The following is a 24369-nucleotide window of genomic DNA, read 5'->3' on the forward strand; positions in this document are numbered from 1 at the left end:
TTCAAAACCTATCTCAGTTGGAGGTTCTTTAGTCAGCCATCCTGGTTTCTTGAGACAGTTACTTTCTTTACTTTGTGCCTTTAGTCTAATCTCAGGTTTAAGGAACTCCCATCCACCCTGAACTCCCTTCTCTTTCAGTATCTTTGTCCATAGAACTACGTATTCCTATTTCCATAAATTTACAGAAACCGGCTTTCTTAAAAGTGTAGAATGTGTGTCTGGCTACACTTGGCTTCTCCTTCCCATAGTATAAAACATTTCTACTCCCACCGAAGAGTGCCCCCATTTCCACTTAGTTCACTATTAGCTTACTCAGTGTATAACCACTTAGGGAGCACTGAGTTCATGGTCAAGGGACATAGAAAAGTACTTGCTTAGGATCCTCCCTGTTGCTTAGGATCAGACCTAAAACAGCCAGCCCCCTTCTTCTCTCTTCCGTCTTCTGGACAATGAAAGAGTCTGCAAGAAAGTTAAGAAATTGGTTGGTCCTGAAGTTTTCGGCAGAGGATGACTGCCAAGATATATACTGTATCAGAATAGTCGGAGTCTCCCTTTACCACTCAGGCGTGGTGGCACACATTGTATTGCAGTGTGGCTTCAGTGTAAGCTGAAAGCTGCATATAGTGTACCTGTGTATGGCTTGGGCGCACTGTACTATCTTGACTTAAGGTGCCAACTATCTTGATTGGGGTACAAAGGAGCCTTATGCCCTGCAGATGGAAAAAAACGCAGTACCTCAATTCCACTGGTATGAAATAGGAGCATGCATGAGGGAAGCCACTGAAACTAATGGGATTTGCCATCCGCAGATGCTTAAATCTGTGGATGGGAAGCCCACGTTGGGGCATTCATGCTATATATATACATTTTAGCCAATTTCTCTGGGGCAATATACATTTATACATAGTTTTGTACAGGTTTTCTTTGTATCTTTTGCCATTGATCCATTCAAATGTTATGTCCCAATGAATTTTGTCCAATTAATTATATATTCTTTAACTTGCTCTTATTCATTGTCAAAGTAGCAATTTGTACATTTTGCCTATCAAATGTACCTATGCATAAAAAGTTACATTATGATTGCCCCCTCTTCATAATGTTCTTCATACCTTCTCTCTTTCCCTTAATTGATAATATGACAGCCATTGGAGACCATGACAAACATGGGCCTATCCCAACTGGTCATTGGGCCCACACATTGTGCAGGTCATACACTCGATGCGGTCTTTAGTACAGAACAGGAATATCCGTGGGCGGAGGTGGTAAGTACCTCCACATTGTCATGGATGGATCATTTCCTGGTCAAGATGGCACTGAGAGCCAATATCTGCCCCACCGGGGGTGGTGGACCCATTCGAATGGTCCACCCTCGAAGGCTAATGGAACCAATAGGATTCCAGAGAGCCTTGGAGGGTTTAATGGTTGGGAATGCTGGTGACTCTGTCGATGCTCTGGTTGATACCTGGAACACCAATCTTACCAGGGCTATCAACACGATCGCTCCCAAGTGTGCTTTCCAATCCGCTTCAAATCATAGGCCATGGTATACACCAGAGCTTAGGATAATGAAGCGGTTCGGACAACGGCTAGAGCGTAGGTGGCGGAAGACTCGACTCCTATCTGACAGAACTCGCCATAGGAACTTTCTTTGTTCCTATCAGGAGGCAATTCGTGCAGCAAAGAGAGCTTTCTCCTCTGCACATATTGCGTCTGCAGAGTCCCGTCCAGCAGAGCTGTTTAAGGTGGTGAGGGAAATGACGCAGGTACCTCCTGCGCCAAATCCCTTGCTTAACCCGACGACGGCCTGCCGTGACGCGTTTAACAACTTCTTCGCAGATAAAATCTCTCAGATAAGAGCCGACTTAGACGCCACTGTTGCAACAGAATCTGCAGGCGAGGTGTCCACCGTCTCAGTCGATGAAGTTATGCTGGATCATCTCCAATCGGTGAGTACTGAGGATGTGGACAAGCTGCTTGGTAAGGTGAGGAAAACAACCTGCCCTCTCGACCCTTGCCCATCATGGCTGGCCGTCCAGGGGGGGATGCATTGAGGAGATTCCTCATGGATATCATCAATGCATCTTTCAGGGAAGGGCATGTTCCATCTTGTCTGAAGGAAGCAGCTGTTAAGCCGCTTCTGAAAAAACCTTCCCTGGATCCCCTGGATATGAACAACTACAGGCCTGTTTCTTTGCTGCCATTTTTGGGCAAGGTAATCGAGAGGGTGGTTGCTCTTCAGCTCCAAGCTGTCTTGGATGAAACCGATTATCTAGACCCATTTCAAACCGGCTTCAGGACAGGCTTTGGGGTTGAGACTGCCATGGTTGCCTTGACTGACGATCTGCGTCTGAGCATCGACAGGGGTAGTGTGACCCTGTTGGTGCTCTTAGACCTCTCAGCGGCCTTCGATACGATAGATCACGGCATCCTCCTGAACCGCTTGGAGGGATTAGGTATCGGAGGCACTGCATTGCAGTGGTTCCGGTCCTTCCTCTTGGGCAGGTCCCAGAGGGTGCTGCTCAGGGGCAGTAGCTCCAGAAAGAGGAAGCTCCTTTGTGGGGTCCCTCAGGGAGCTATTTTGTTCCCAATGTTGTTTAACATCTATATGAAGCCGCTGGGTGAGATCATACAGAGTTATGGTGCTGGGTGTTATCAGTACGCTGATGACACCCAAATCTATTTCTCCATGTCTCGTTCGTCGGCCTCGAATACTAATGGCATCTCTTCTCTCAATGAATGTCTTCGGGAGGTAATGGGCTGGATGAGGAAAAACAGACTGAAGCTGAATCAGAACAAGACGGAGGTGCTCACGGTAGCGGCCTCGAAACCAAAAATTGGGTTACAACCTCCAGTCCTGGATGGGGTCATACTCTCCTCCAGTGACTGTGTTCGCAGTCTGGGGGTGCTCCTTGACTCGTTGCTCCTGATGACAAATCAGGTGAATGAGACGGTCAGGAGCGCCTGTTATCAGCTTCGGCTGATAAGCCAGCTGTGCCCTTTTCTGGAAGTAAGGGATCTCGAGACGGTTGTGCACGCACTGGTAACCTCACGCCTTGACTTCTGTAATGCCCTCTACATGGGGCTACCCTTGTGCCTGGTTCGGAAACTACAGCTGGTTCAAAACATGGCAGCCAGGCTTGTGTCAGGAACATCTAGAAGGGACCACATCACTCCGGTTCTGAAGTCCCTCCACTGGCTGCCTATTAGTTTCCGGGCCCAGTACAAGGTGTTGGTTATTACCTTTAAAGCCCTAAATGGCTTGGGTCCAAGCTGTCTCAGAGACCGCCTCTTCCCATACAATCCTCCCCGCGCCCTACACTCCTCTGGGAGGAACTTGTTGCAGCCTCAAAAACCAAGGCTTGTGGCAACCTCCCAGAGGGCTTTCTCTGCTGTCGCCCCCAGGCTCTGGAACGACCTGACGGACAAGATCCATCAATTAACATCTTTGGACAGCTTCAAAAAGGCTGTCAAGACGGATCTCTTCCGGAAGGCCTTCCCAGACTGAAATATCCCGGCCTCAGGATCTCCCCCCTCCTCAGTAATGTCTCCAAAGCCCCCTTTTCTTTTCTTTAGAACTGAAGTTGTAATGGTTTATAGGTTGGCATTATGTTGTTTAATTTATTGTTGTTCTAACTAGTTATTGTGGTTTTAATTTAGATATGCAGTTTAATAACTTTTTAAGGGGGAGGGAAATATATTGTTTTTATGCTGTATGTTATTTTAATGTTGTAAACTGCCCAGGATTGGTTCGCCACAGGGCAGTATTATTATTGCTTCTGTTTAGAATATGAATCTCTTTCAGACAAGAAATCATGAACTCCATTCTGGTCAATTTCCCCTTTAGATTCATATTACACTGGTGCCTCGGGATACGAAATACCCAGGTTACGAAATTTTCGGGATACGAAAAAATCCCATAGGAAATAACTGTTCCGGGTTACGAATGTTTTTTCGGGTTACGAAAAAAATTTTGGTGCTTTTCGGCGCTATTTCACACGAAATCGCGGCTTTTCCCCATTAGCGCCTATGGGTTTTCGGCTTACGAAGGCTTTTCGGGTTACGAAAGCGGCCGCGGAACGAATTAATTTCGTAACCCGAGGGAGCAGTGTACTTCTCTTGATCTAGACACTATACTTTTATTGATGCAGCCTAGAATTGCATTGGCCTTTTTAGCTGCCGCATCACACTGTTGACTCATGTTCAACTTGTGGTCTACTTGGACTCCCAGATCCCTTTCACATGTACTTTCATTCAGCAATGTGTCTCCCATCCTATATCTGTGCGTTTCATTTTTCTGCCCTAAGTGCAGTACCTTACATTTCTCTGTGTTGAATTTCATTTTGTTAGCTTTGGCCCAGCTTTCTAGTCTATTCAGGTCATTTTGAATCTTGATCCTGTCCTCTGGAGTATTAGCTACTCCTCCTAATTTGGTATCATCTGCAAATTTGATAAGTATGCCCCCAATTCTGTCATCCAGGTCATTGATAAAGATGTTGAATAACACTGGGCCCAGGACAGAGCCCTGTGGGACAAAATGTCTTATAAATGTGTAAAATGTAAGACAGGTGTGCCTACAAGACTGAGATACCCCTCCTTGCAAGACCTAGAGAAGCCACCTACGGAGTTCCAACTCAGCGTTTCCAGCCAGGACTGAGGAGTGCCCGGTAACAGCTGGGAGAAGGCGGAGAGAGGGGCGTGTCAGTGGCAGAGACACGCTACAAAGCCAGCCTGCTGGACTCCTCCTCGTCCCGCCCCCGTTTGTGTGCCCTCCGAAGGACTGTTGCTATGTTTGCTGTGGCCGGGTGGCTCTCTAGGTTCGGGTGTTACGATTGCGCAGCTGGCACCGACCTAGAGAAGCTGCCTACGGAGTTCCAACTCAGCATCTGTGCAATTGCGCATTTGTGCAGCCTTGTAGTAGGAGATAGGGCGGGTCCTTGCTAGCTGTACAGCAGTAGAGGAATGATTGGCACTGTATCTTTTCTCTACTGCTGTGTTGCTTTTGTGTGTGTGTGAGAATCTATGGATATGGGGGGGTGCTCAGGTTGGGGAGGTGACAGATGATGTTTTTGGTGTGAGCGGGGCTCCTATTGGAGTTGTGTGGGGCAGGGGGAGATATAGCGGTAGGAGAGTGGAGTCACGTCACAAGGGAAGGTGAGATCGATGCATAATATCGATCTCGCCTTCCATCCACTCTCCTAACCAAAGAGATCTGAGGGTCAGTCCAACTGTACCACAAACCCTGTCTCTGCTCCTATGCAATGCCAGGTCTGTAAAAAACAAGACCCACATAATTTACGATCTACTAGATGATAAGAGCTGCGAACTGACATGTATCACTGAAACCTGGCTTGGGCCTGAAAGTGAAGCTGTGTGGGAACAGGCCCTTCCTGCCGGGTACTCAGTCAAGGACCAGACCAGGTTAGGTGCGCGCGGGGGGGGGGTGTTGCCTTGATTCATAAGAACACCTTTTCTTTAACCAGGAACCATGTCCGACAAACTGTCCATATCAAATGTATTTACCTGACCCTGAAGGCCAGAGACAGTTTAGGGATTCTGTTGGTTTACCGGCCACCCCGTGCGCTAACAGACTCCTTGGCTGAGCTGACACAGCTGGTCTCGGAGCTGGTGTGGAGTCCCCTAGGCTTCTTGTCCTGGGGGACCTCAACATCCCCTTCGAGGCCAGCCATAGTCCAACTGGTGCGGCTCGTGAGTTCATGGCTACCATGGCTGCCATGGGCCTGTCCCAGTTGGTCTCAGGGCCAACTGTATTCTGCTTTGGTCAGGCCCCACCTGGAATATTGTGTCCAGTTCTGGGCACCACAATTCAGAAAGGACATTGAGAAACTGGAGCGTGTCCAAAGGAGGGCGACAAAAATGGTGAAGGGTCTGGAAACCATGCCCTATGAGGAACGACTTAGGGAGCTGGGGATGTTTAGCCTGGAGAAAGGAAGGTTAAGAGGTGATATGATAGCCCTGTTTAAATATTTGAAAGGATGTCATATTGAGGAGGGAGCAAGATTGTTTTCTGCTGCTCCAGAGAACAGGACCCGGAACAATGGATGCAAGCTACAGGAAAAGAGATTCCACCTGAACATTAGGAGGAACTTCCTGACAGTAAGGGCTGTTCGACAGTGGAATGCACTCCTTCCTCGGAGGGTGATAGAGTCTCCTTCCTTGGAGGTCTTTAAACAGAGGCTGGATGGCCATCTGTCAGGGATGCTTTGATTTGGATTTCCTGCATGGCAGGGGGTTGGACTGGATGGCCCTAGTGGTCTCTTCCAACTCTACGATTCTATGATTCTATGAGGGCCCATATATTCAGCTGGTAATACACTCAACGTCGTCTTTTGTACGGACATGGAGTCTCCGTGGTCAGGGGTTACCAATATCTCTGTCCTGTCATGGACGGACCATTTCTTGGTTGAGGCTAGTATCAAGGCTTCTACCCAGATCCCTCCCGGGGGTGGCCGACCTAATAGAATGGTCCACCCTCGAAGGCTGATGGAACCCAAAAGCTTCCAAGAAGCCCTAGAGGGGTATATGGTTGGAACTGACGGCGATTCTGTTGATGCCCTGACTGACATCTGGGATACTGACCTTTCCAGGGCTATACACAGTATTGCTCCCAAGCGTCCTCTCAGGCCTGCTTTCAAAAAACAGCCCTGGTACACAGAAGATCTCAGGGAAAGGAAGCGGGTTCTGCGACGACTAGAGCGTGACTGGTGAAGACACCAGCGCTTAGCCGACAAGGCACTCCTGGACACTCTTTTGGAGGCCTACGGAGTGGCAATAAGTGCAGCAAAGAATTCATTCTATGCTGCACGTACTGCGTCCGCGGAGCCACGTCCAGCAGAGCTGTTCAGGGTAGTGAGGGAGCTTACTCAGCTTCCCTCCTCCCTGAACTCTATTTTGGAATCATCCAAGACCTGCTGTGACGAGTTTAACAACTTCTTCGTGGATAAAACGTGAAGTCCGGCCAGAGAGAGGAGAAGGAGAGGAGCAGCTGGGCAGCCATTTTGAGACCGTGTGCTTGTTGCTGAAGGGGCGGAGCTTCTGTGAGTCACATCTGTGAGTCACAAGGGGGGCGGAGCTAGCAGACTAGCTTTATATAACACCTTCCAGAGCCTTCCAGAGCGAATTTTAGTTTTCTTTAACTCAACAACTCTACTCAAGTGGCATCAGGTTAGGATCAGATATTGAAACAGAACCTTCCCTTTAAGTGTAAGATAGCAGCCATAAAGTGGTATTCCCAGTAGATTGACTGTTATAGTCATTACTAAAGACTTTGCAGTATGGACAGCGAGGGATCTGCTGCAGTCACCTGCAACTCTTGTGGGATGTTTGTCTTCTTGCCTACAGAAGTGGAGAACTTCACATGCACCAAGTGCAAGTTGGTAGCACTCTTGGAGGAGAAAGTGCAGCAGCTGGAGTCCAGAGTAGCTACACTTCAGCATATTAGGGAACAAGAGGATTTCCTGGACACAATAGAACTAACCATCTTGGATGAGTACCACGCAGAGGAAGATGCTGGGGTGGAAGAGGTCACTTGCCAAACAGAGGAGGCAGACAGCTGGAGGAATGTCACAAAGAGAAGTAAGCCAAGAAGGAATTGTTCGGGGAGCTTGCAGCTAGAGAATCGATTCGAAGCTCTTTCCCTTATCAAGGAGGATGAAGAAGAGCAGCATGGACAGACTTCAGGGACAGAGCAGGGGAGCCTGAGAGTCCCACCCGAGGGAACAGTCGCTGCTAAGCCTCGGAGGAGGCGTGTGGTCGTAGTGGGGGACTCCTTGCTGAGGGGTACAGAAGCAGTGATTTGTAGGCCTGACAAGATGTCTCGAGAGGTGTGTTGTCTTCCAGGTGCAAAGATCCGTGATGTGACAGAGAGGCTGACAAGACTGGTCAAGCCTTCTGACCAATACCCCTTCCTTTTGGTCCACGTGGGAACTAATGATACTGCAAGACACAGCATTCAGAACATCAAAAGGGATTACGAGGCGCTTGGTAGGAAGCTGAAAGGAATGGATGTACAGGTTGTCATCTCGTCTCTTCTGCCAGTTGAAGGGCATGGTCCAGGAAGGGAGAGGAAAATAGCGGATGTGAACAACTGGCTTCGCAGATGGTGCCGCCGAGAAGGATTTGGATTCTTCGATCATGGGCTGCGGTTCCATGAGGAAGGACTTCTTGCAACAGACGGGTTGCATCTCATGCCAGTTGGAAGAAATGTCTTTGCCAACAGTCTCAAGAACTTGATCAGGAGAGCTTTAAACTGAGTTCCGAGGGGAAGGGAGACAATATTAAGGAAGGCGAAAGGGATGGAGAAAGTAGTCAAACTGACATAGAGGAAACAAGGCAAACAGTGCAAGGACCCAACAGTGGGAGGCAAAAAACTTGCACAGGCAGCAAGTAAAAGGGACCCATGGTCTGCGATGTCTCTACACTAATGCACAGAGCATGGGAAATAAGCAAGATGAACTCGAACTCCTAGTACAACAAAGCAAATATGATATAATAGGCATCACTGAAACTTGGTGAGATGAGTCGCATGATTGGAATGTGGCCAATCCTTTCTTGGCTTACTTCTCTTTTTGACATTCCTCCAGCTGTCTGTCTCCTGTGTATGGCAAGTGACCTCTTCCACCCGAGCATCTTCCTCTGCGTGGTACTCATCCAAGATCGTTAGTTCTGTTGTGTCCAGGAAATCCTCTTGTTCCCTAATACAGTGGATCCTTGTTATACGCTGGGGTTTGGTTCCAAGATCCCCCGTGTATAATAAAATCCGTGTATGCTCAAGTCCCATTAAGTATAATGGCATAGAAAAATGGTGTCCCTAATAAAAAATGGAACATCAAGGTAAATGTATACTTTTTTGGAACATTTTCAAACCGTGTATGCTTGAATCCGTGTATAAAAAATCCGTGTATAAGAAGGGCTGACTGTATGCTGAAGTGTAGCTACTCTGGACTCCAGCTGCTGCACTTTCTCCTCCAAGAGGGCTACCAATTTGCACTTGGTGCATGTGAAGTTCTCCACTTCTGTAGGCAAGAAGACAAACATCCCACAAGTGTTGCAGTTGTGTTTAACGTAATGACCCTATAATGTTGGGAAACGTTTGGGCTTTTTTCTTGGACTGGAGCTCCAAGAATCCCCTATAGCAACTATGATGCTTTCTGCTGGGGATTCTGGGAGCTGTAGTAGCCCAAAACAAATAATATTCGGTGTACTTATGGCCTTAAAATATCCACCCTTTTAAAATATATATAAATGATTTATAAACAATTATAAACAATTGCGTCCATGTGTACAAAAACATTCTTCTCTAACGACAAAGAAAGTCACTGCTTTGAGAATGTTTGTTTTCCTTGGACTACAGCTCCCAGAATCCCCTGAAGGAGCAAGGGTTCCATGTTTATTTATTTACCCTCATTTATTTATTTATCCTCTGTTTATCTATCCTGTTCAACTGCAGACCCCAGCATCCCCAGGGCTGCATGGTGGCTCCAGGGAGGGAATTCTGGGTGTTGAAGTGTTGGCTGTGGAGGATTCTGGGAACTGTAGTAGTAGTAGAAGTTAATTCTCCCTTCGCTCTCGCTAACAACAACAACAACAACAACACTCTTGCCTATTGTGGCCTAAAAACTCTGCTTTTGTAGATAGGGAACTTTGACAGATACAGCCCTCTGCTTCCATTGGGCTTTTAGGCCTCTTATTCTGCTATAGAGCCTTCCGCCGCTCTTCCTCCTCCTCTCTATGGTATGATGTCACACTGGGCGCCATCTTGTGACCGGAAGTGGGCCCAGGGACCTTGACTCCGCCCCTTCTTTCTCTCTCTTTCTCTCTTTGAGGGAGGGGTTCCCTTGGGAGGAGGCACTTCTGGTGGTCCAAGGAAGAAGAGAGGCGGAAGAGGGTCAGTGGGAAGGGGCTGTTTTGGGGGGCACTGCCTTCCCTCCTACCTTCCCCCATTGGGATTTGGGATGAGGATGATGGGATACGTGACTCCCCCAAAGAGAGATTTGGGATATTTTGGGGAGGGGGCGCTTCGTATGGACTGCAGACCCTAGCAACCCCAGGGCAGAAGGGTGGCTCCAGACAGGAGGGTTCTGGGCGTTGAAGTCCCTCTCGAAAAAGGAAGCCTCAAGGATTGCACTTCTCAGAATCCCTGAAGGCAGCATGGCTCCAGACAGGGGGATTCTGGGTGTTGCATTCATCCCCGAAGAAGAGGCACTTCTCCCCCACTCACACCCCCAGAATCCCCTGGTCAGAATGGCTTTAAGCAGGGGATTCTGGGTGTTCCCTTCATCCCTGAAGAGGAGGCATGGCTCTTCCACTCAGGACAGCTTCCTCTGGGACTGCATCCCCCAGAATCCCCCCTCCCCGGCAACAAATCTCCAGACCTCCCCCAGCTGCCCTTGGAGGCAGTTCTTTCCATGGCTGCCTCTTGTGGGATCCTGGGATTTGTAACACGCTGGAGGGGCTTAGCACTCCCTGCGAATGGGCCAGAAAATCCTAAGGACCTGACAAATTCCAGGCCCCCGGATTCCATAGGGCAGAGGGCCAAGGCGGGTCTAGCTGTGCCCTGTGCGGATGCCTCCTCTGTGGGTCAGTCCCTTTGGGCCCTTTTTTTGTTCTTGTTCTAATGACAACGGAGGGGCTGTGGGGGTCCTGGCCAATGATGCCCCACACAAAAGGGATGCTTTGCACCCGGTGGGTAAAAAGAGGGGGAGGAACTATACCTGGCCCAGAGGGACCTAGAAACTGTTGTACATGCTTTGGTAACTTCGAGACTGGATTTCTGCAATGTACTCTACATGGGGCAACCCTTATACCAAACTCGGAAGCTACAAATGGTGCAGAATATGGCAGCCCGGCTGGTCACTGGTGCTCCCAGGACCAGCCACATAACACCGGTTTTGAAAGATCTCCATTGGCTGCCCATTCGCTTCCGGGCTCAATATAAGGCGTTGGTAATTACCTATAAAGCCCTAAATGGCTTGGGCCCAGGATATCTAAAGGACCGCCTCTCCCCATACATTCCGCCTCGCACCCTCAGAACGTCCGGGCAGCAATTACTGAAGGTGCCTGGGGCTAGGTTAAGCCTCCACCACACGGAGGACATTTTCCACTGCTGCCCCAGTCCTTTGGAATACGCTGCCCATCGAGCTCCGCTCGACTACCACCCTGGCCCAATTCAGGAAGGACTTAAAAACCTTCCTGTTCCAACAGGCATTCCCTGATTAAAAATCCTGTGGGCCTCCCTCCTCTTCCGTGGCCAAGAGGTTGGGCTATGGGGCTTTTTATCCTGTTGGTTTTGTTGATAGTTTTTATTGTTGGTACGGCCTGTTTATAGTCATGTTTTTATATTGTCTTGTCACCATTGTTTTTAATCCTTGTTGTAAGCCGCCCTGATCTTGGGAAGGGCGGGATATAAATAAAATTTTTATTATTATTTATTATTAACTAGTGGGGAAACCCCTGCATCCCCAAATAGACCCCGTGTCGGAAGGGGGCTCAGGTGGAGGGGTCGCACTAGGGCCCATAGTCCAGGAGGAATGAGGGGAGTCTCCTTCCCAGCCCCCTTTGTGGGTTCCATCCGGTCTCTGGGCCCCCCTTCTCCTCTCTGGAGCGACTTTTGGAGAAGCACAGCCTGACCTCCCCCTTCCCTTCTTCCTCCCCATAGGAACCCCCAAAGAGAGGAAGAGAAGCTGCACATTCAGATGTCAGAGAATGGCAAAGAAGACCCTTTGGAAGGAGCTCCAGGGGAAGATGGAGCTGTAGGAAGGTAAGAGAGCCCCAAACAGAAAGAAAGAATGAGGGGGATCTCCAGCTCCTTCCTCTTAGCCCCATGGCCTTCTCCCTCTGGCCCCTCTCAGTCCCAGGTTGGCTTTGCAGAAAGGTAACTGACCCCTACGAAAGAAAGTAAGAAAGTGAGGGAACCCTTAAGACCCCTTCCACTCTGCCCCATGGTCTTCTTGCTCTGGCCTCTCTCAGTCCCAGGTTGGTCTTACAGAATGAGAACTGACCCCTATGAGAGAAAGAAAGAACGAAAGAGGGGGGCCCTTAAGGTGCTTCCCTCTGTGCCCCATGGCCTTCTCCCTCTGGCCTCTCTCCCAATAGAGAGAGAGAAAGGGAACTGACCCGTAAGAGAGAAAGAAAGAGGGGGACCCTTCAGACTCCTTCCTCTCTGCCCCATGGTTCTCCCTCTGGCCCCTCTCAGTCCCCGGCTGTCCTTGCAGAAAGGGAAATGACCGCCAAGAGAGAAAGAGAGAGAGTCAAACCCCAAGACCCTTTCCTCTCTGCCTCATAGCCTTCTCCCTCTGGCCTCTCTCTGTCCTAGGCTGGCCTTACAGAAAAGTAATTGACCCCCCCCCCCCCCCGAGCGAAAGAAACAGGGGGACTCCCAAGACCCCTTCCTCTCTTCCCCATTGCCTTCCTCTTCTCCCAGTCCCAGGTTAGCCATACAAGGTGAGTCTCCCTTGTCATCCCAGAGGCTCAGGGCCAGAAGTGGCTTGGATTTTTATTGTTATAATTGTTATTATTATTATTATTGGATTTTGGAGTATTTTATTTTACCTTGGAGATGTGGGAACTAAGTCTGAACATGAAATTCATTTAAATTCTATATGCATCTAAATTGTAGCCTGAAGGTAATTTTATACACAATATTTTAAATAATTCTGTGCATGAAGCAAAGTTTGTGTACACTGCACCATCAGAAAGTACAGGTGCCACTATATCACATGGTGGACCATTTTGGAAATTTGGGAGACTCCCCCTCCTCCGCAAAGAGGGTCTTGGCTCAACAGGACTCACTTGTAGGCCCTTTGGCTCTTGGGGACGCCTCTCTGCCACCCATTTGTGGCCTAGAAACAGTATTATTTTAATAATAAATAATAATAATAAATTTTATTTATAGACCGCTATTCCGCAATGATCATAGCGGTGTACAGAAAAAATTGGAATAAATACAAAATACAATGTGATAGTTAAAGGAGGGAGAAGTCTCGTCCTTCAGGCAGTCCCTGATGTTGTTGTTATTTTAATAATAAAGTGTTATCAAAAGCCCTTGAAATATTGTGCTCAGTTCTGGGCACCAAATTTGAATGTTACGGTCAGAGCTTTTTTGCAGTGGAATAGGGCTTCTTCCTTGGAGGATGGATTGCTCTCCTTGCTTGGGCAACTGTAGCTCCCTTCTAACTCTTTGCTTCCAGATCTTGGTCCTCTCTGTCGAAAGGATGACTGGATCAGTAGCCCTTTAGTCCACCAAGCCCTCTGAGGAGGAACTAAGAGAGCTACTGGATAGGTTTAGGCTGGAGAAGCGAAGGTTAAAGGGTGACATGATCGCCTTGTTTGAATATCTAAAGGCATGCCATATTGAGGAGGGAGCAAGCTTGTTTTCTGTTGCTCCAGAGAATAAGACACAGAGCAATGGAGAGAGGCAATATTAAGGAAGGCGAAAGGGATGGCGAAAATAGTCAAACTGACACAGAGGAAACAAGAAAAAAAGTGCAAGGACCCAACAGTGGGAGGCAAAAAACTTGCACAAGCAGCAAGTAAAAGGGGACCCAAGGTCTGGGATTCCTCTACACTAATGCACAGAGCATGGGAAATAAGCAAGACGAACTCCTAGTACAACAAAGCAAATATGATATAATAGGCCTCACTGAAACCTGGTGGGATGAGTCTCATGATTGGAATGTGGAAATAGAGGGGTATAACCTTATTAAGAGCAATAGGCCAAACAGGAAAGGAGGAGGAATAGCACTATATGTCAGAGATATTTACACCAGTGAAGAGATCCAGGACATCAATCCTGGAAGCCAGGTGGAGAGCATCTGGATAAGAATCAAAGGGCAGGGAAACAACAAGGATGTTACGGTGGGAGTCTACTACAGACCCCCAAGTCAGACGGAGGAATTGGATGATGCCTTTCTAGAACAGATGACCACACAGTCAGAAAGGAGAGATGTAGTAGTGATGGGCAACTTCAACTATCCTGATATTTGCTGGAAGTCAAACTCAGCCAAATCCTCAAGGTCTAGCAAATTCCTCACTTGCCTTGGAGACAATTTCATGGTCCAAAAGGTGGAAGAGGCAACAAGGGGGTCAGCTATTTTAGATCTGATCCTAACCAACAAGGATGACTTGGTTAATGGGGTGCAAGCGGTGGGATCCTTAAGTAAACATGTTCTCCTGGAGTTTGTTGTACAATGGAAAGTAGAAGCCAGGCTGAAAGGAATGAATGCACAAGTTGTCATCTCGCCTCATCTCCCAGTCAAAGGGCATGGTCCAGAAAGGGAGAGAAAAATAGCAGATGTAAACAACGCAAATGGTGCCGCCAAGAACAATTTGGATTCTTGGATCATGGGCTGCGGTTCCATGAGGAGGGACTCCTTGCAACGGATGGGTTGCATCTCATGCAAGTTGGAAGAAATGTTTTTGCCAACAGTCTCAAAAACTTGATCAAGAGGGCTTTAAACTGAGTTATGTGGGGGAGGGAGACAGTATTCTGTGCTGCATTTCCCCTATTCCATCATCTGCTCCATTATCCTCAGGTTGAGCACCCTTTTCCTTTTCTGTGAAGGTTGAAGCAAAGAAGGTGTTGAATAATTCTGCCTTTTCTCTGCCCCTTGTTAGCATTTTGCCATCTTCTCCACATAGCAGCCCTACTGTTTCCTCCTCCTTCCTTTTCATAGAATCATAGAATTGGAAGAGATCCCAAGGGCCATCCGGTGCAATCCCCTGCCATGCAGGAAATCTAAATCAAATAATTCCCAACAGATGGTTATCCAGCCTCTGTTTAAAGACTCCTAAGGAAGGAGACTCCACTACACTCCGAGGGAGTTTGTTCCACTATTGAACAGCCCTGACTGTCTGGAAGTTCCTCCTGATGTTGAGGTGGAATCTCTTTTCCTGGAGCTTGCATCCATTTCTCCGGGTCCTAGTCTCTGGAGCTGCAGAAAACAAGCAAGTTCCCTCCTCCATATGACATCCCGTCAAGTATTTAAACAGGGCTATCATATCACCCCTTAACCTTCTCTTGTCCAGTCTAAATATCCCCAGCACCTTAAGTCGTGGTGGACATACCCCCAAAAAACCCTTTTTGTTGTTTTTAACCTTTCTAGCAAGCCTGAGTTCATTCTGAGCTTTATCTTTTCTGACTTTACCCCTACACATGCTTGCTATTTGATTGAATCCCTTTTTGGTGATTTCCCCCTTTTTCCATTTCTTATACAGGTTCCATTTAAAACTTAGCTCAGTTGAAAGTTCCTTAGTCATCCATCCCGGTTTCTTGAGACACCTCCAATTTTTCTTCCTCCCTGGAACCTTTAAATTGTGCCTTCAGTATCTCCCTTTTGAAAAGCTCCCATCTGTCTTGAACTCCTTTATCTTTTAGTATTCCTGACCATGGGATCACCTCCAGTATTTCCCTTAAGTTTACTACAATTAGCTCTCCTAAAATCTACAATGTGTGTCTGACTATGCCTGGCTTCTCCTATGCATTGTATAACAAACTCCAGGAGACCCAAATATCAGAGAGGAATTGTATTTAACAGTTTGCTGCTCTCTGTCTCCACCTCCCTCTCAGCTGGCTGCCAGAGCTTTCAAGTGTTTCAAGGAGGGTGGTTGGAGTTGGAAGGGGCCCAAAGAAGGGCTAACCACCTTCTGCCATGCAGAACTCTCAATCAAAGGAACTCTCAATCAAAGCATCCCCATTGACAGCCATGCAGCCTCTCTTTAGAATCAGTCTCCAAAGGAGACTCCACCACAGTCTCCATTAAGGGAGTGTCTTCCATTATAAAACAGCCCTTACTGTCAGGAAGTTCCTCCTAATCTTGAGGTGGAATCTCTTTTCCTGTATCTTGCCTCTATTGCTCAATTACATCCTGTTCCCTGGAGCAGCAGAAAATAAGCTTGCTCCATTCTCAATCGGTCTCCTTCCTCTGCACACGCTCCAATTTGTCCACATCCTTTTTGAATTGTGGTTCCCAGAACTGGACACAGTTTTATTCCAGGTGAGGCCTGGTTCAGCACAGAGACAGCTTCCTTGGAGTCAGATGGGAAGGAGAGATAGAGCTGGGTGTCACCTGCATACTGGTGACACCACACCCCAAAACTCTGGATGACCTCTCCCAGTGGTTTCATGGAGATGTTGAATAACTTTGGGGACCACACAGAACTCTGACGGACCCCACAGGTCAGTGGTCAGGGAGTCAAACAAGAGTCCCCCAACACCACCTTCTGAGTCCGTCCTTCCAAGAAAGACCAGAACCACTGCATAACTGTGCCTCCAATAAACACAACAGCACACAATAAACATATCCTACTATTAATATTTCTTCTTCAATCCTGATCCATCGTATGCTTTTTTCATGCTTAAACAGGGCTATCATCTCACCTCTTAACCTTCTCTTCTCCAGGCTAAATATCTCCTCATACAGCTTCATGGTTTCCAGACCTTTAACCATTTTGGTCGTTCTCCTTGGGAAGACTCTGTTGAATAGTCCCTGTTATTGATGTCATACTAACTGGGAGGTAATAGTTTGGGTTGAACATGGGGACAACATTGACCCTCCTCCAATCTAGACTTCTCCTGTTCTTTGGGGGTTCTCAAAGATTATTGCCAATGGCTCTGAGATTACTTCTGCCAGTTCTTTCCATCTGCCCTCCTCCATTAATTCACACACACATCCTGTGCACAGCTAGCCCCAGCCATTGTCCTGCCTACCAAGATGGCACCCACTCCCATTCCATATGCAGGACCTGGACTGGCTGAGGGAGTGGAAGGCAGGCCACAACACACAACACGCACATATGTCTTCACTCAGCAACTGGGATGGTGTCCTCACCCAACCTAAGGCAGGACTAGTCCTCTAACATTTTCCCTGGTTCTTGGCATTTTCTTGGGGCCATAGAAGAAATCAGGGAGCAGATCAGTTAAGCCAGAGTATTAGGGAGCACCTTTGGGATACCGCATCTAGAACTTTTAAGTGTGCTGTTCATCTCTTGAGTACCTATACTGGGAGACAGGTGGGATATAAGTCAATAAAATAATAACACCAGCAATGCCTAGGTATTCTCTCTCTGTTTTCTTTGGCAGAATATCCTAAACCAGATCTCATCTCCCGTCTGGAAGGAGAAGACCTTTTTGACTAGGTCTCCATGGAAGGAGAAGGACCTGCAGGTACCTGCCTAGATGTCCGGTCAAGAGATGTCCTGTCTGGGGATTAGGGGAGCAGTGGGTTTGGGGAAGGTTTCTGCTTGTGCTGAATTTTATTGAGAAGAGTCTGACCCATTTAAGAATTATGAATGATTCTGGTGGACTGGCCATACTCAGTGGCTTCTGACCCAAAACAAAGGCATGGATGTCAACATTGTTCTTCATGCTGACACAAGCATTTCCCACATTCCATGCATTTGTTCGGTTTGTCCCCAGAATAGAGTCCACAGGGTTTAGTTTGGTGTTATTCATATTTGTCAAATTGCCCTCAGTAGGATAAAGTCTCTAGTCTTGGCCTTGGTCCATCTTCCCTTCAGTGTCTGACCAGGAGCTTCCTTTGACTTGGGACAGATAGAAAAGACTGGCAGTAGGAAGTTCATTTTCCCATTTCAGGGAGTCTTCTTCCTCTAATCTCGCTACACCTGTTGACTTTCCTTTGCTTCACATAAGCTTCTGGAACTGGAAATACCTGTTCTATTCCAAAAGGAAAGAGGGACAGACCTCTGTGTCTACTGGAGATAAAAGGGATATTGAACAGAATGGAACTGATGATTTATTGGCTGAAAGAGTCTCTAAGCAAAAGTAAATAATGTTAAAAGGAATGGGGAGATTATAAGATAAAGGAAATAATTCAGATTGATTCTTGCCTGGTCCATGGCTTCTGTGTTTGGCTCCTAATTGGTTCTCCTTTTTCATGAAACAGGTAATGAGCAGCAGAATAAGAACTATGAGGAGCCACTTGTGACATCAATGGAAATTACAGAGCCTTTCATGGGAAAAGAGGAGTTTGGAAATGAAAAAGAACTGAAAAGCAAAAGGGGAAACCAAAGGACAAACAAGAAGAACAACTCCTCTGCCTCTCAGAGTGCCGAACTTTCTGAACATCTGGCTGCAGGCTCAGATCACGGAAAGTGTCCTGTCTGTGGGAAAATATGTAAATATAAATCACAATTAAACACACATTTCAGTGTTCCCATGGGAGAGAGACCATATAAATGCATGGAATGGGGGAAGAGCTTCATAGGGAATGAACACCTACATTCACATCAAAGAACCCACACCAGGAGGAAACTATATAAGTGCATGGAATATGGAAAGAGCTTCAATTGGAATGGAAATCTACGTTTACATCAAAGATCCCACACAGGGGAAAGACCATATAAATGCATGGAGTGTGGGAAGAGCTTCAGTCGGAGTGGGCAGCTAAGTTCACATCAAAGAATCCACACAGGGGAGAAACCATATAAATGCATGGAATGTGGAAAGAGCTTCAGACAGAGTGGACAGCTAAGTTCACATCAAAGAACCCACACAGGGGAGAAACCATATAAATGCATAGAATGCGGAAGGAGCTTCAGTCAGAGTGGAAGTCTACATTTACATCAAAGAACTCATACAAGGGAAAGACCATATAAATGCATGGAATGCAGCCTGAGCTTCAAACAGAGTGGAGATCTACGTTCACATAGAAGAAAGCACACAGGAGAAAGACCATATAAATGCATGGAATGTGGACTGAGCTTCAGTTGGAGTGGAAGTCTACGTTCACATCAAAGAACCCACACAGGAGAAAGACCATATAAATGCATGGAATGTGGGAAGAGCTTCACTCAGAGTGGAAGACTAAGTTCACATCAAAGAACCCACACAGGAGAAAGGCCATATAAATGCATGGAATGTGGAAAGAGCTTCACTCAGAGTGGACATCTAGGTTTACATCAAAGAACCCACACAGGGGAGAAACCATATAAATGCGTGGAATGCGGGAAGAGCTTCAGTCGGAGTAATCATCTACGTTCACATCAAAGAATCCACATGGGGAAAACCAGCTAAATGTATGAAATGCCAAAAGAGCTTTTCTGAAAAAGAATGAAAAATTAGAAAGTGAAGGGTTTAAAGTACAATGGCTGTCATATTATCATTTAAGGGAAGAGAGAAGATATGAAGAACTGGCATTATGAAGAGGGGGAAATCATAACTTAAAGTTTTTATGCACATTCATTTGGTAGTCATTTGATAGGCAAAATGTACAAATTGCTACTTCTATTTGACAATGAAGAAGAGCAGGTTAAAGAATACATAATTAATTGGACAAAATAAACTGAGACATAAATTTGAATGGATCAATGGAAAAAGATATAAAGAAAATCTGTACAAAACTATGTATAAATGTATATTACCCCAGAGAAATTGGCTAAAGTGTATAAAGGATATATATATATATAGCATGAATGCCCCAACATGGGCTTCCCATCTGCAGATTTAAGCATCCATGGATGCCAAACGCCATTAGTTTCAATGGCTGCCCTCTTGCATGCCCCTATTTAATACCAGAGGAATTGAGGTCCTCCATTTTTTGCCATCTGCAGGGCATAAGGATCTTCCATACCTGAATCAAGTTAGTTGCCATCTTAAATCAAGATAGTAACTTCTTGAGGAGAGTATAGACTTTTAATGGATAGTCCTGTTTAAATATTTGAAGGGATGTCATATTGAGGAGGGAGCAAGCTTGTTTTCTGCTGCTCTAGATAATAGGACACAATGGAGCAGTGGAGGCAAGGTACAGGAAAAGAAATTCCACCTTAACATTAGGAGGAACTTCTTGACAGTAAGGGCTGTTTGACAGTGGAACACACTCCCTCATTGAGGGAAGGAGACTCCCTCAATGGAGAATGGTGGCATCTCCTTCCCTGGAGGTCTTTAAACAGAGGCTAGATGGCCATCTGTCAGGAATGCTTTGATTATGATTTCCTGCATGGCAGAAGGGGGTTGGACTGGATCAGGGCCCTTGTGGTCTCTTCCAACTCTACGATTCTATTAATCCATTTAGTTCCTTACAAGGTATGAAGAGATTTAACCAAGATAAGAAAGAATTGTGTAATGAATCTGGAGGAAATGACTTTTGTTCAGAGGTGATCCTGGAGACGGAAGATAAATTGATAAAACAATGCATGATAAGGTAGGCCACAAAATATGGGCCATAATGTGCAAATTGATGCATGGGATTTGTTCCTGGTCTAAGACTGGTGTGTTAATTCACAATCAGAAAACAAATATGAACTATAAGAACAGTATTGGCCCCAAAATGGGAATGAACCGAAGCGCCAACAATGGAAGAATCCATCAGCCAAGTTTGCAGAATGAGCCCCGAAGTTGCTAAACTGAGGCAGACTATAACAGATAAACCAAATAAGGATTTGTTTGTTTTTTGGAAACTGGAAACACTTTATAAATTTCTTGAGCAATAAGAGAATTAGTGATGGAATAATTTGCAGTTTGATTATTAGTAACTCTAGTAAGTAGATTTAGTCAGATCTATCACAACAGAATAATTTTCACAAATAGGCTTCCTTTACACATTTCAGTTTAAAGGGGTCAGAGTTCTTTTGTGTTTTAGATCATTTAGCTTAGTTTGTAATGGATTTGTTGTATTTATGGCATTAGATTCTGTATACTGAATGTAGCTTTAGTTTTATATAGGTATTATGTATGTACAGGATGGCTTACTTTTTTTCTTCATTTCTTTTTCTGTTTTCTCTGTAACTGGATGTCGTTAACCTTTTTTGTACATTTTAAAATCTAATAAATACAATTTTTACAAAGAAAAAAACGTGTTTGAGCCAGTTTAGACCCATTAAAGGACCCACAGAGAGGAGAAAGCCTTACTGAAACCAGGGTAGATAGCAGCATTTCTCTGATCAACCGACATTATAATTGTTGTTTTTCTAACAAAAAAGAGGGGAAATTACTGACAACTAGAGAGAGACAGATTCTGGAGACCAGGGTTTCGGATACGGATGATGTCTTCATGGAAGAGATGAGCGCATCTTCCAAATAGAGAGAGTTGGTGGTAATGGCAGACTCCGACTATTCTGATATCTATCTTGGCAGTCAACCTCTGACCATAGCATCAAGTACAACAAATTCCTTTCTTGCAGACCCTTTCATCGGCAAGAAGGGGGTCGGCTGTTTCATACCTGACCCTAACCAACAGGGAGGATTGACCCGGTCAATGAGGTGCAAGTGGTGGGACCCTCCCTTCAGCCGGAGTGACCAGGCTCCTCTCTTGGGAATTTTCAGGCCGTGGGAAGGGGAAGCCATGGAGAGCGGCATTCTCTGCCCATTGAGCTCTGCTTGGCCACCTCCCTGGCCCAGTTTAAAAAGGGGCTGAAGGCATACCCTGATGTGAACCCTGAATAACCCTACCCTCTTCTTTTCGTCAGCAACAGCAAGCTGGCTGGAGTGTTTTATTATTTTATTGGATTTTAACTGAATGTATAATTTGCTATGTGTATTATTGTATTTTGTGGAATGTTGTGCACTGCCCTGATTTTGTAGAAGGGCGGTATATAAATAAATTTATTATTATTATTATTATTATTAAGGAAGTTGGTTTCTCTAAACTTAGGGAATTACTGGCTGTAATCCCATGGACAAGGATCCTGACAAAGAAGGGCGTTCATGATCTTTCTAATAACAACAACAACAACAACAACATTTGAGGTACTAAAGGCTCAAGCTAAAACTTGTAGAAAGTTTAAGAAGTGAAAAATGGGAGATGTCTAAAGGAACCAAAATCATTAACTAGAAAACTTTCAACTGAGCTAAGCGTTGAAAAAAAAAGCTTGTAAAGAAAATGGGAAAAGAACCAAACAGGAATTCAGGCCTATAGTCAGCATTCGGAGGGGGAAGGTAAGGAAAGCTAATGCTCAGAATGGATTTAGGTTTGCCAGTCAGATTAAAAGCAATAGAAAGGACTTTCTTAGTTCTGTCTGCAGTAAAAGGAAGAACAAGGAAAGGACAGGGTCGCTGTGTGGAGAAGAAGATGGCCAAGTGCTAACCAGGGATAAAGAAGCCTCCTTAGCCTCTGTTTTCTCTAAAAAGGGAAAGAGTGGAGGACCGGGGGTTTAATGGGGGAAATGAGGACAGCCCTCCCTTCATCCACCTTCTTGAGGGAGAGAGGGGCAGGCTAGCTCCAAGAAGCCAAGCCCTCCCTCCAGTCCATCTGCCTTGGTCCAGGCCTCGGAGGTAGAGAAGAACTGCTGGACCTCATACCCTTCCTCACCTCCACTCCCTTCTCCTTTTGTGTCGTGTCTTTTTAGATTGTAAGTCTGAGGGCAGGGAACTGTCTATTTAAAAAGATTGTATGTACAGCGCTGTGTAAATAAAGGTTAATTATCATCATCATCATCCCTGATTCAAATCAATTTTGTAGCCGCAAGCTCACCGAATGATCCCTGGTTTCCTTACTTCTGTGTGTGACATTCCGCCAACCATCTACTTTTGTAGTATGTGAAGTGACCTCCTCCTCCCCAGCAACCTCCTCTGTTTGTTTCCCATCCAGGACAGTCAGGTCCTTTCTGTCCAGGAAAAGCACTTGCTCCCTATGATGCCGAAGTGTAGCGACCTGGGCCTCCAGCTGCTGTACTTTCTCTTCTAGGAGGGCTACCAATTTGCACTTGGTGCAGGTGATGTTCCCCGTATCCATAGGCAAGAAGACAAACATCCCACAAGTGTTTCAGGTCCCTCAGTGTCCCTTCTGAAAAGTCTTAAGGAGGCCCTGAAGGAAGACTGTGGGCTTCCCTTGTTAAAGACCAATGTAAAGGACCCCTGCTGGCTTGGCTTTTGTCCCCAAGCTCTGTCATGACTGTAGCATGGCCAACCTTATGTCACTATGACCAATGAGGCCAGGACAGCACACTAGGACCCCACCTGAACAGGGTGGCCTGTAAAGAACCCCCCAAATAGGTTTATAACCACAGGACAGAAGCCCTGGTCACCCAGAAAGTAGTGGCAGAGGGCCCAATGGGCACAGATCTGGACCCATATTACTCATTAGAAGCTGCCCCCCCCCCCCGCCTCTCTGTCTCAGGCAATCTTCAGGATGTCAATCAAGTCAAGAATAAACAAACACTGAGGGCCTCCCTGATGTCTGTCCATGGAGGGCCTCAGAATCCATGGCAGAGGGGATTGTCGGGCTCCCTGTCTGAGCTCGGCCTGGACTTCTGGGGGCCAGCTTGTTTAATACAGCCCTGGACACCTGAGGCTGGCATGGCAACGGGGGGGGGGGGGCTCTAGCGTGGAGGGGGGCGGCGGGGAAACGGTTCCCCCCCACCCTGGCCCAGCTGCCCTTCTGGAGGCTACCAGATCCAATGGAAGAGCAATGCCGATAGTATGAGTTGGGCTCTCTCTCCCTCTCGTCCACCTGGAGAAGCCATATATCGAGGAGGGCCATCCTTGTCAGCTCTGAGGTCAAGAGAGCATGACCCACTTGGGGCCACATTGACTCTGGTCAAGCTGACTCCCTCTTCTAGCTCTCTTGGTGAGGGAGAGGGGGGAGACCAAACATATCTCTCTGGTAGGCTCAGTGGCCTGTATTTGCCTCATGGGGGAAGTGTGAGGCCTTGTACTCCATCACAGGCAGGGAGACCCCTCCCCTGGACTCACCCTGGTTTCCTAGTAGGCCGCACAGCAGGCCCATCAGCCTTGGGTCAGAGAGGGGGAGGGCAGCCTGGCCAAGATGGCAGCAGCCATCCAGGTGGTTGAAAAGTGCCTGGCCAAGATAGTGTCCACCAACCACATGACCAAGATGGCAGCCGCTATCCATGTGGTTGAAAAGGCTGCTGCCATTAACCTGAGCCACTTGAGGTGGGGAGCCAGCAAGAAAGGGATGAAGGTGGTGGCCGTTGTTTGTGAGAGCGGGCAGCAGCCTACCAGAGGCAGCGTTCAACTGTCCCCCTTCCCAAAGGGTGGACTGGAGGCAGTTGTCGGGGCTTGTGCAGGAGGGGCCTGGGCTGGGCTGGGGACATGGCAATGGGGTGGTGGTGGTGGAAACAACTCCGAGGGTCTCATGGAGCGAGGAGGAGGCCAAGGATGACCCCGAATCTCCCCAGTCCTGGGAACCCCCACTGAATGGGATGGTGGCTCCCAAAGCCTCTGAGTTGTGACTGGCTCAGTTGGCAGATGAGAAGCCACCCTGTGCCCTGAAGTAGGGTGGGTGTCCCTGGACGCAAGAGGCCCTGGAAGAGTGTCCCACAGGTATGGCAAAAATCGCCTCGATGAGGCTGGTAAAAAGGCAGGGGAATCCCGGAGGGCCCCGAAATCTGGAAGGTCAGTTGGAGCCAGTGCTGCCTCCACACTCCCTGGCCCTGAAC

General features: G+C 47.0%; 1 protein-coding gene and 1 long non-coding RNA gene across 2 annotated transcripts; both read left to right on the forward strand.

The window, feature by feature from the left end:
* Nucleotides 1-9827: 9827 nt before the first annotated feature.
* On the forward strand, nt 9828-18077 carry LOC121923071. Its single transcript, XR_006102299.1, has 4 exons — nt 9828-9904; nt 11675-11776; nt 17096-17179; nt 17919-18077. It is a non-coding gene; the product is annotated as an uncharacterized LOC121923071 (long non-coding RNA).
* Nucleotides 18078-18134: 57 nt separating this feature from the next.
* Nucleotides 18135-19676, forward strand: LOC121923034 (zinc finger protein 239-like). Its single transcript, XM_042453140.1, has one exon. It carries the CDS (start codon nt 18191-18193, stop codon nt 19046-19048), a length of 858 nt encoding a protein of 285 aa, XP_042309074.1. The 5' UTR covers nt 18135-18190; the 3' UTR covers nt 19049-19676.
* Nucleotides 19677-24369: the final 4693 nt, after the last annotated feature.

Source organism: Sceloporus undulatus, chromosome 2, assembly GCF_019175285.1.
Source record: "Sceloporus undulatus isolate JIND9_A2432 ecotype Alabama chromosome 2, SceUnd_v1.1, whole genome shotgun sequence".
Lineage (NCBI taxonomy): Eukaryota > Metazoa > Chordata > Lepidosauria > Squamata > Phrynosomatidae > Sceloporus > Sceloporus undulatus.

Excerpts from the sequence above, each read along its gene's own strand:
- LOC121923034 (XM_042453140.1), top strand. The coding sequence starts at position 18,191 with ATGGGAGAGAGACCATATAAATGCATGGAATGGGGGAAGAGCTTCATA.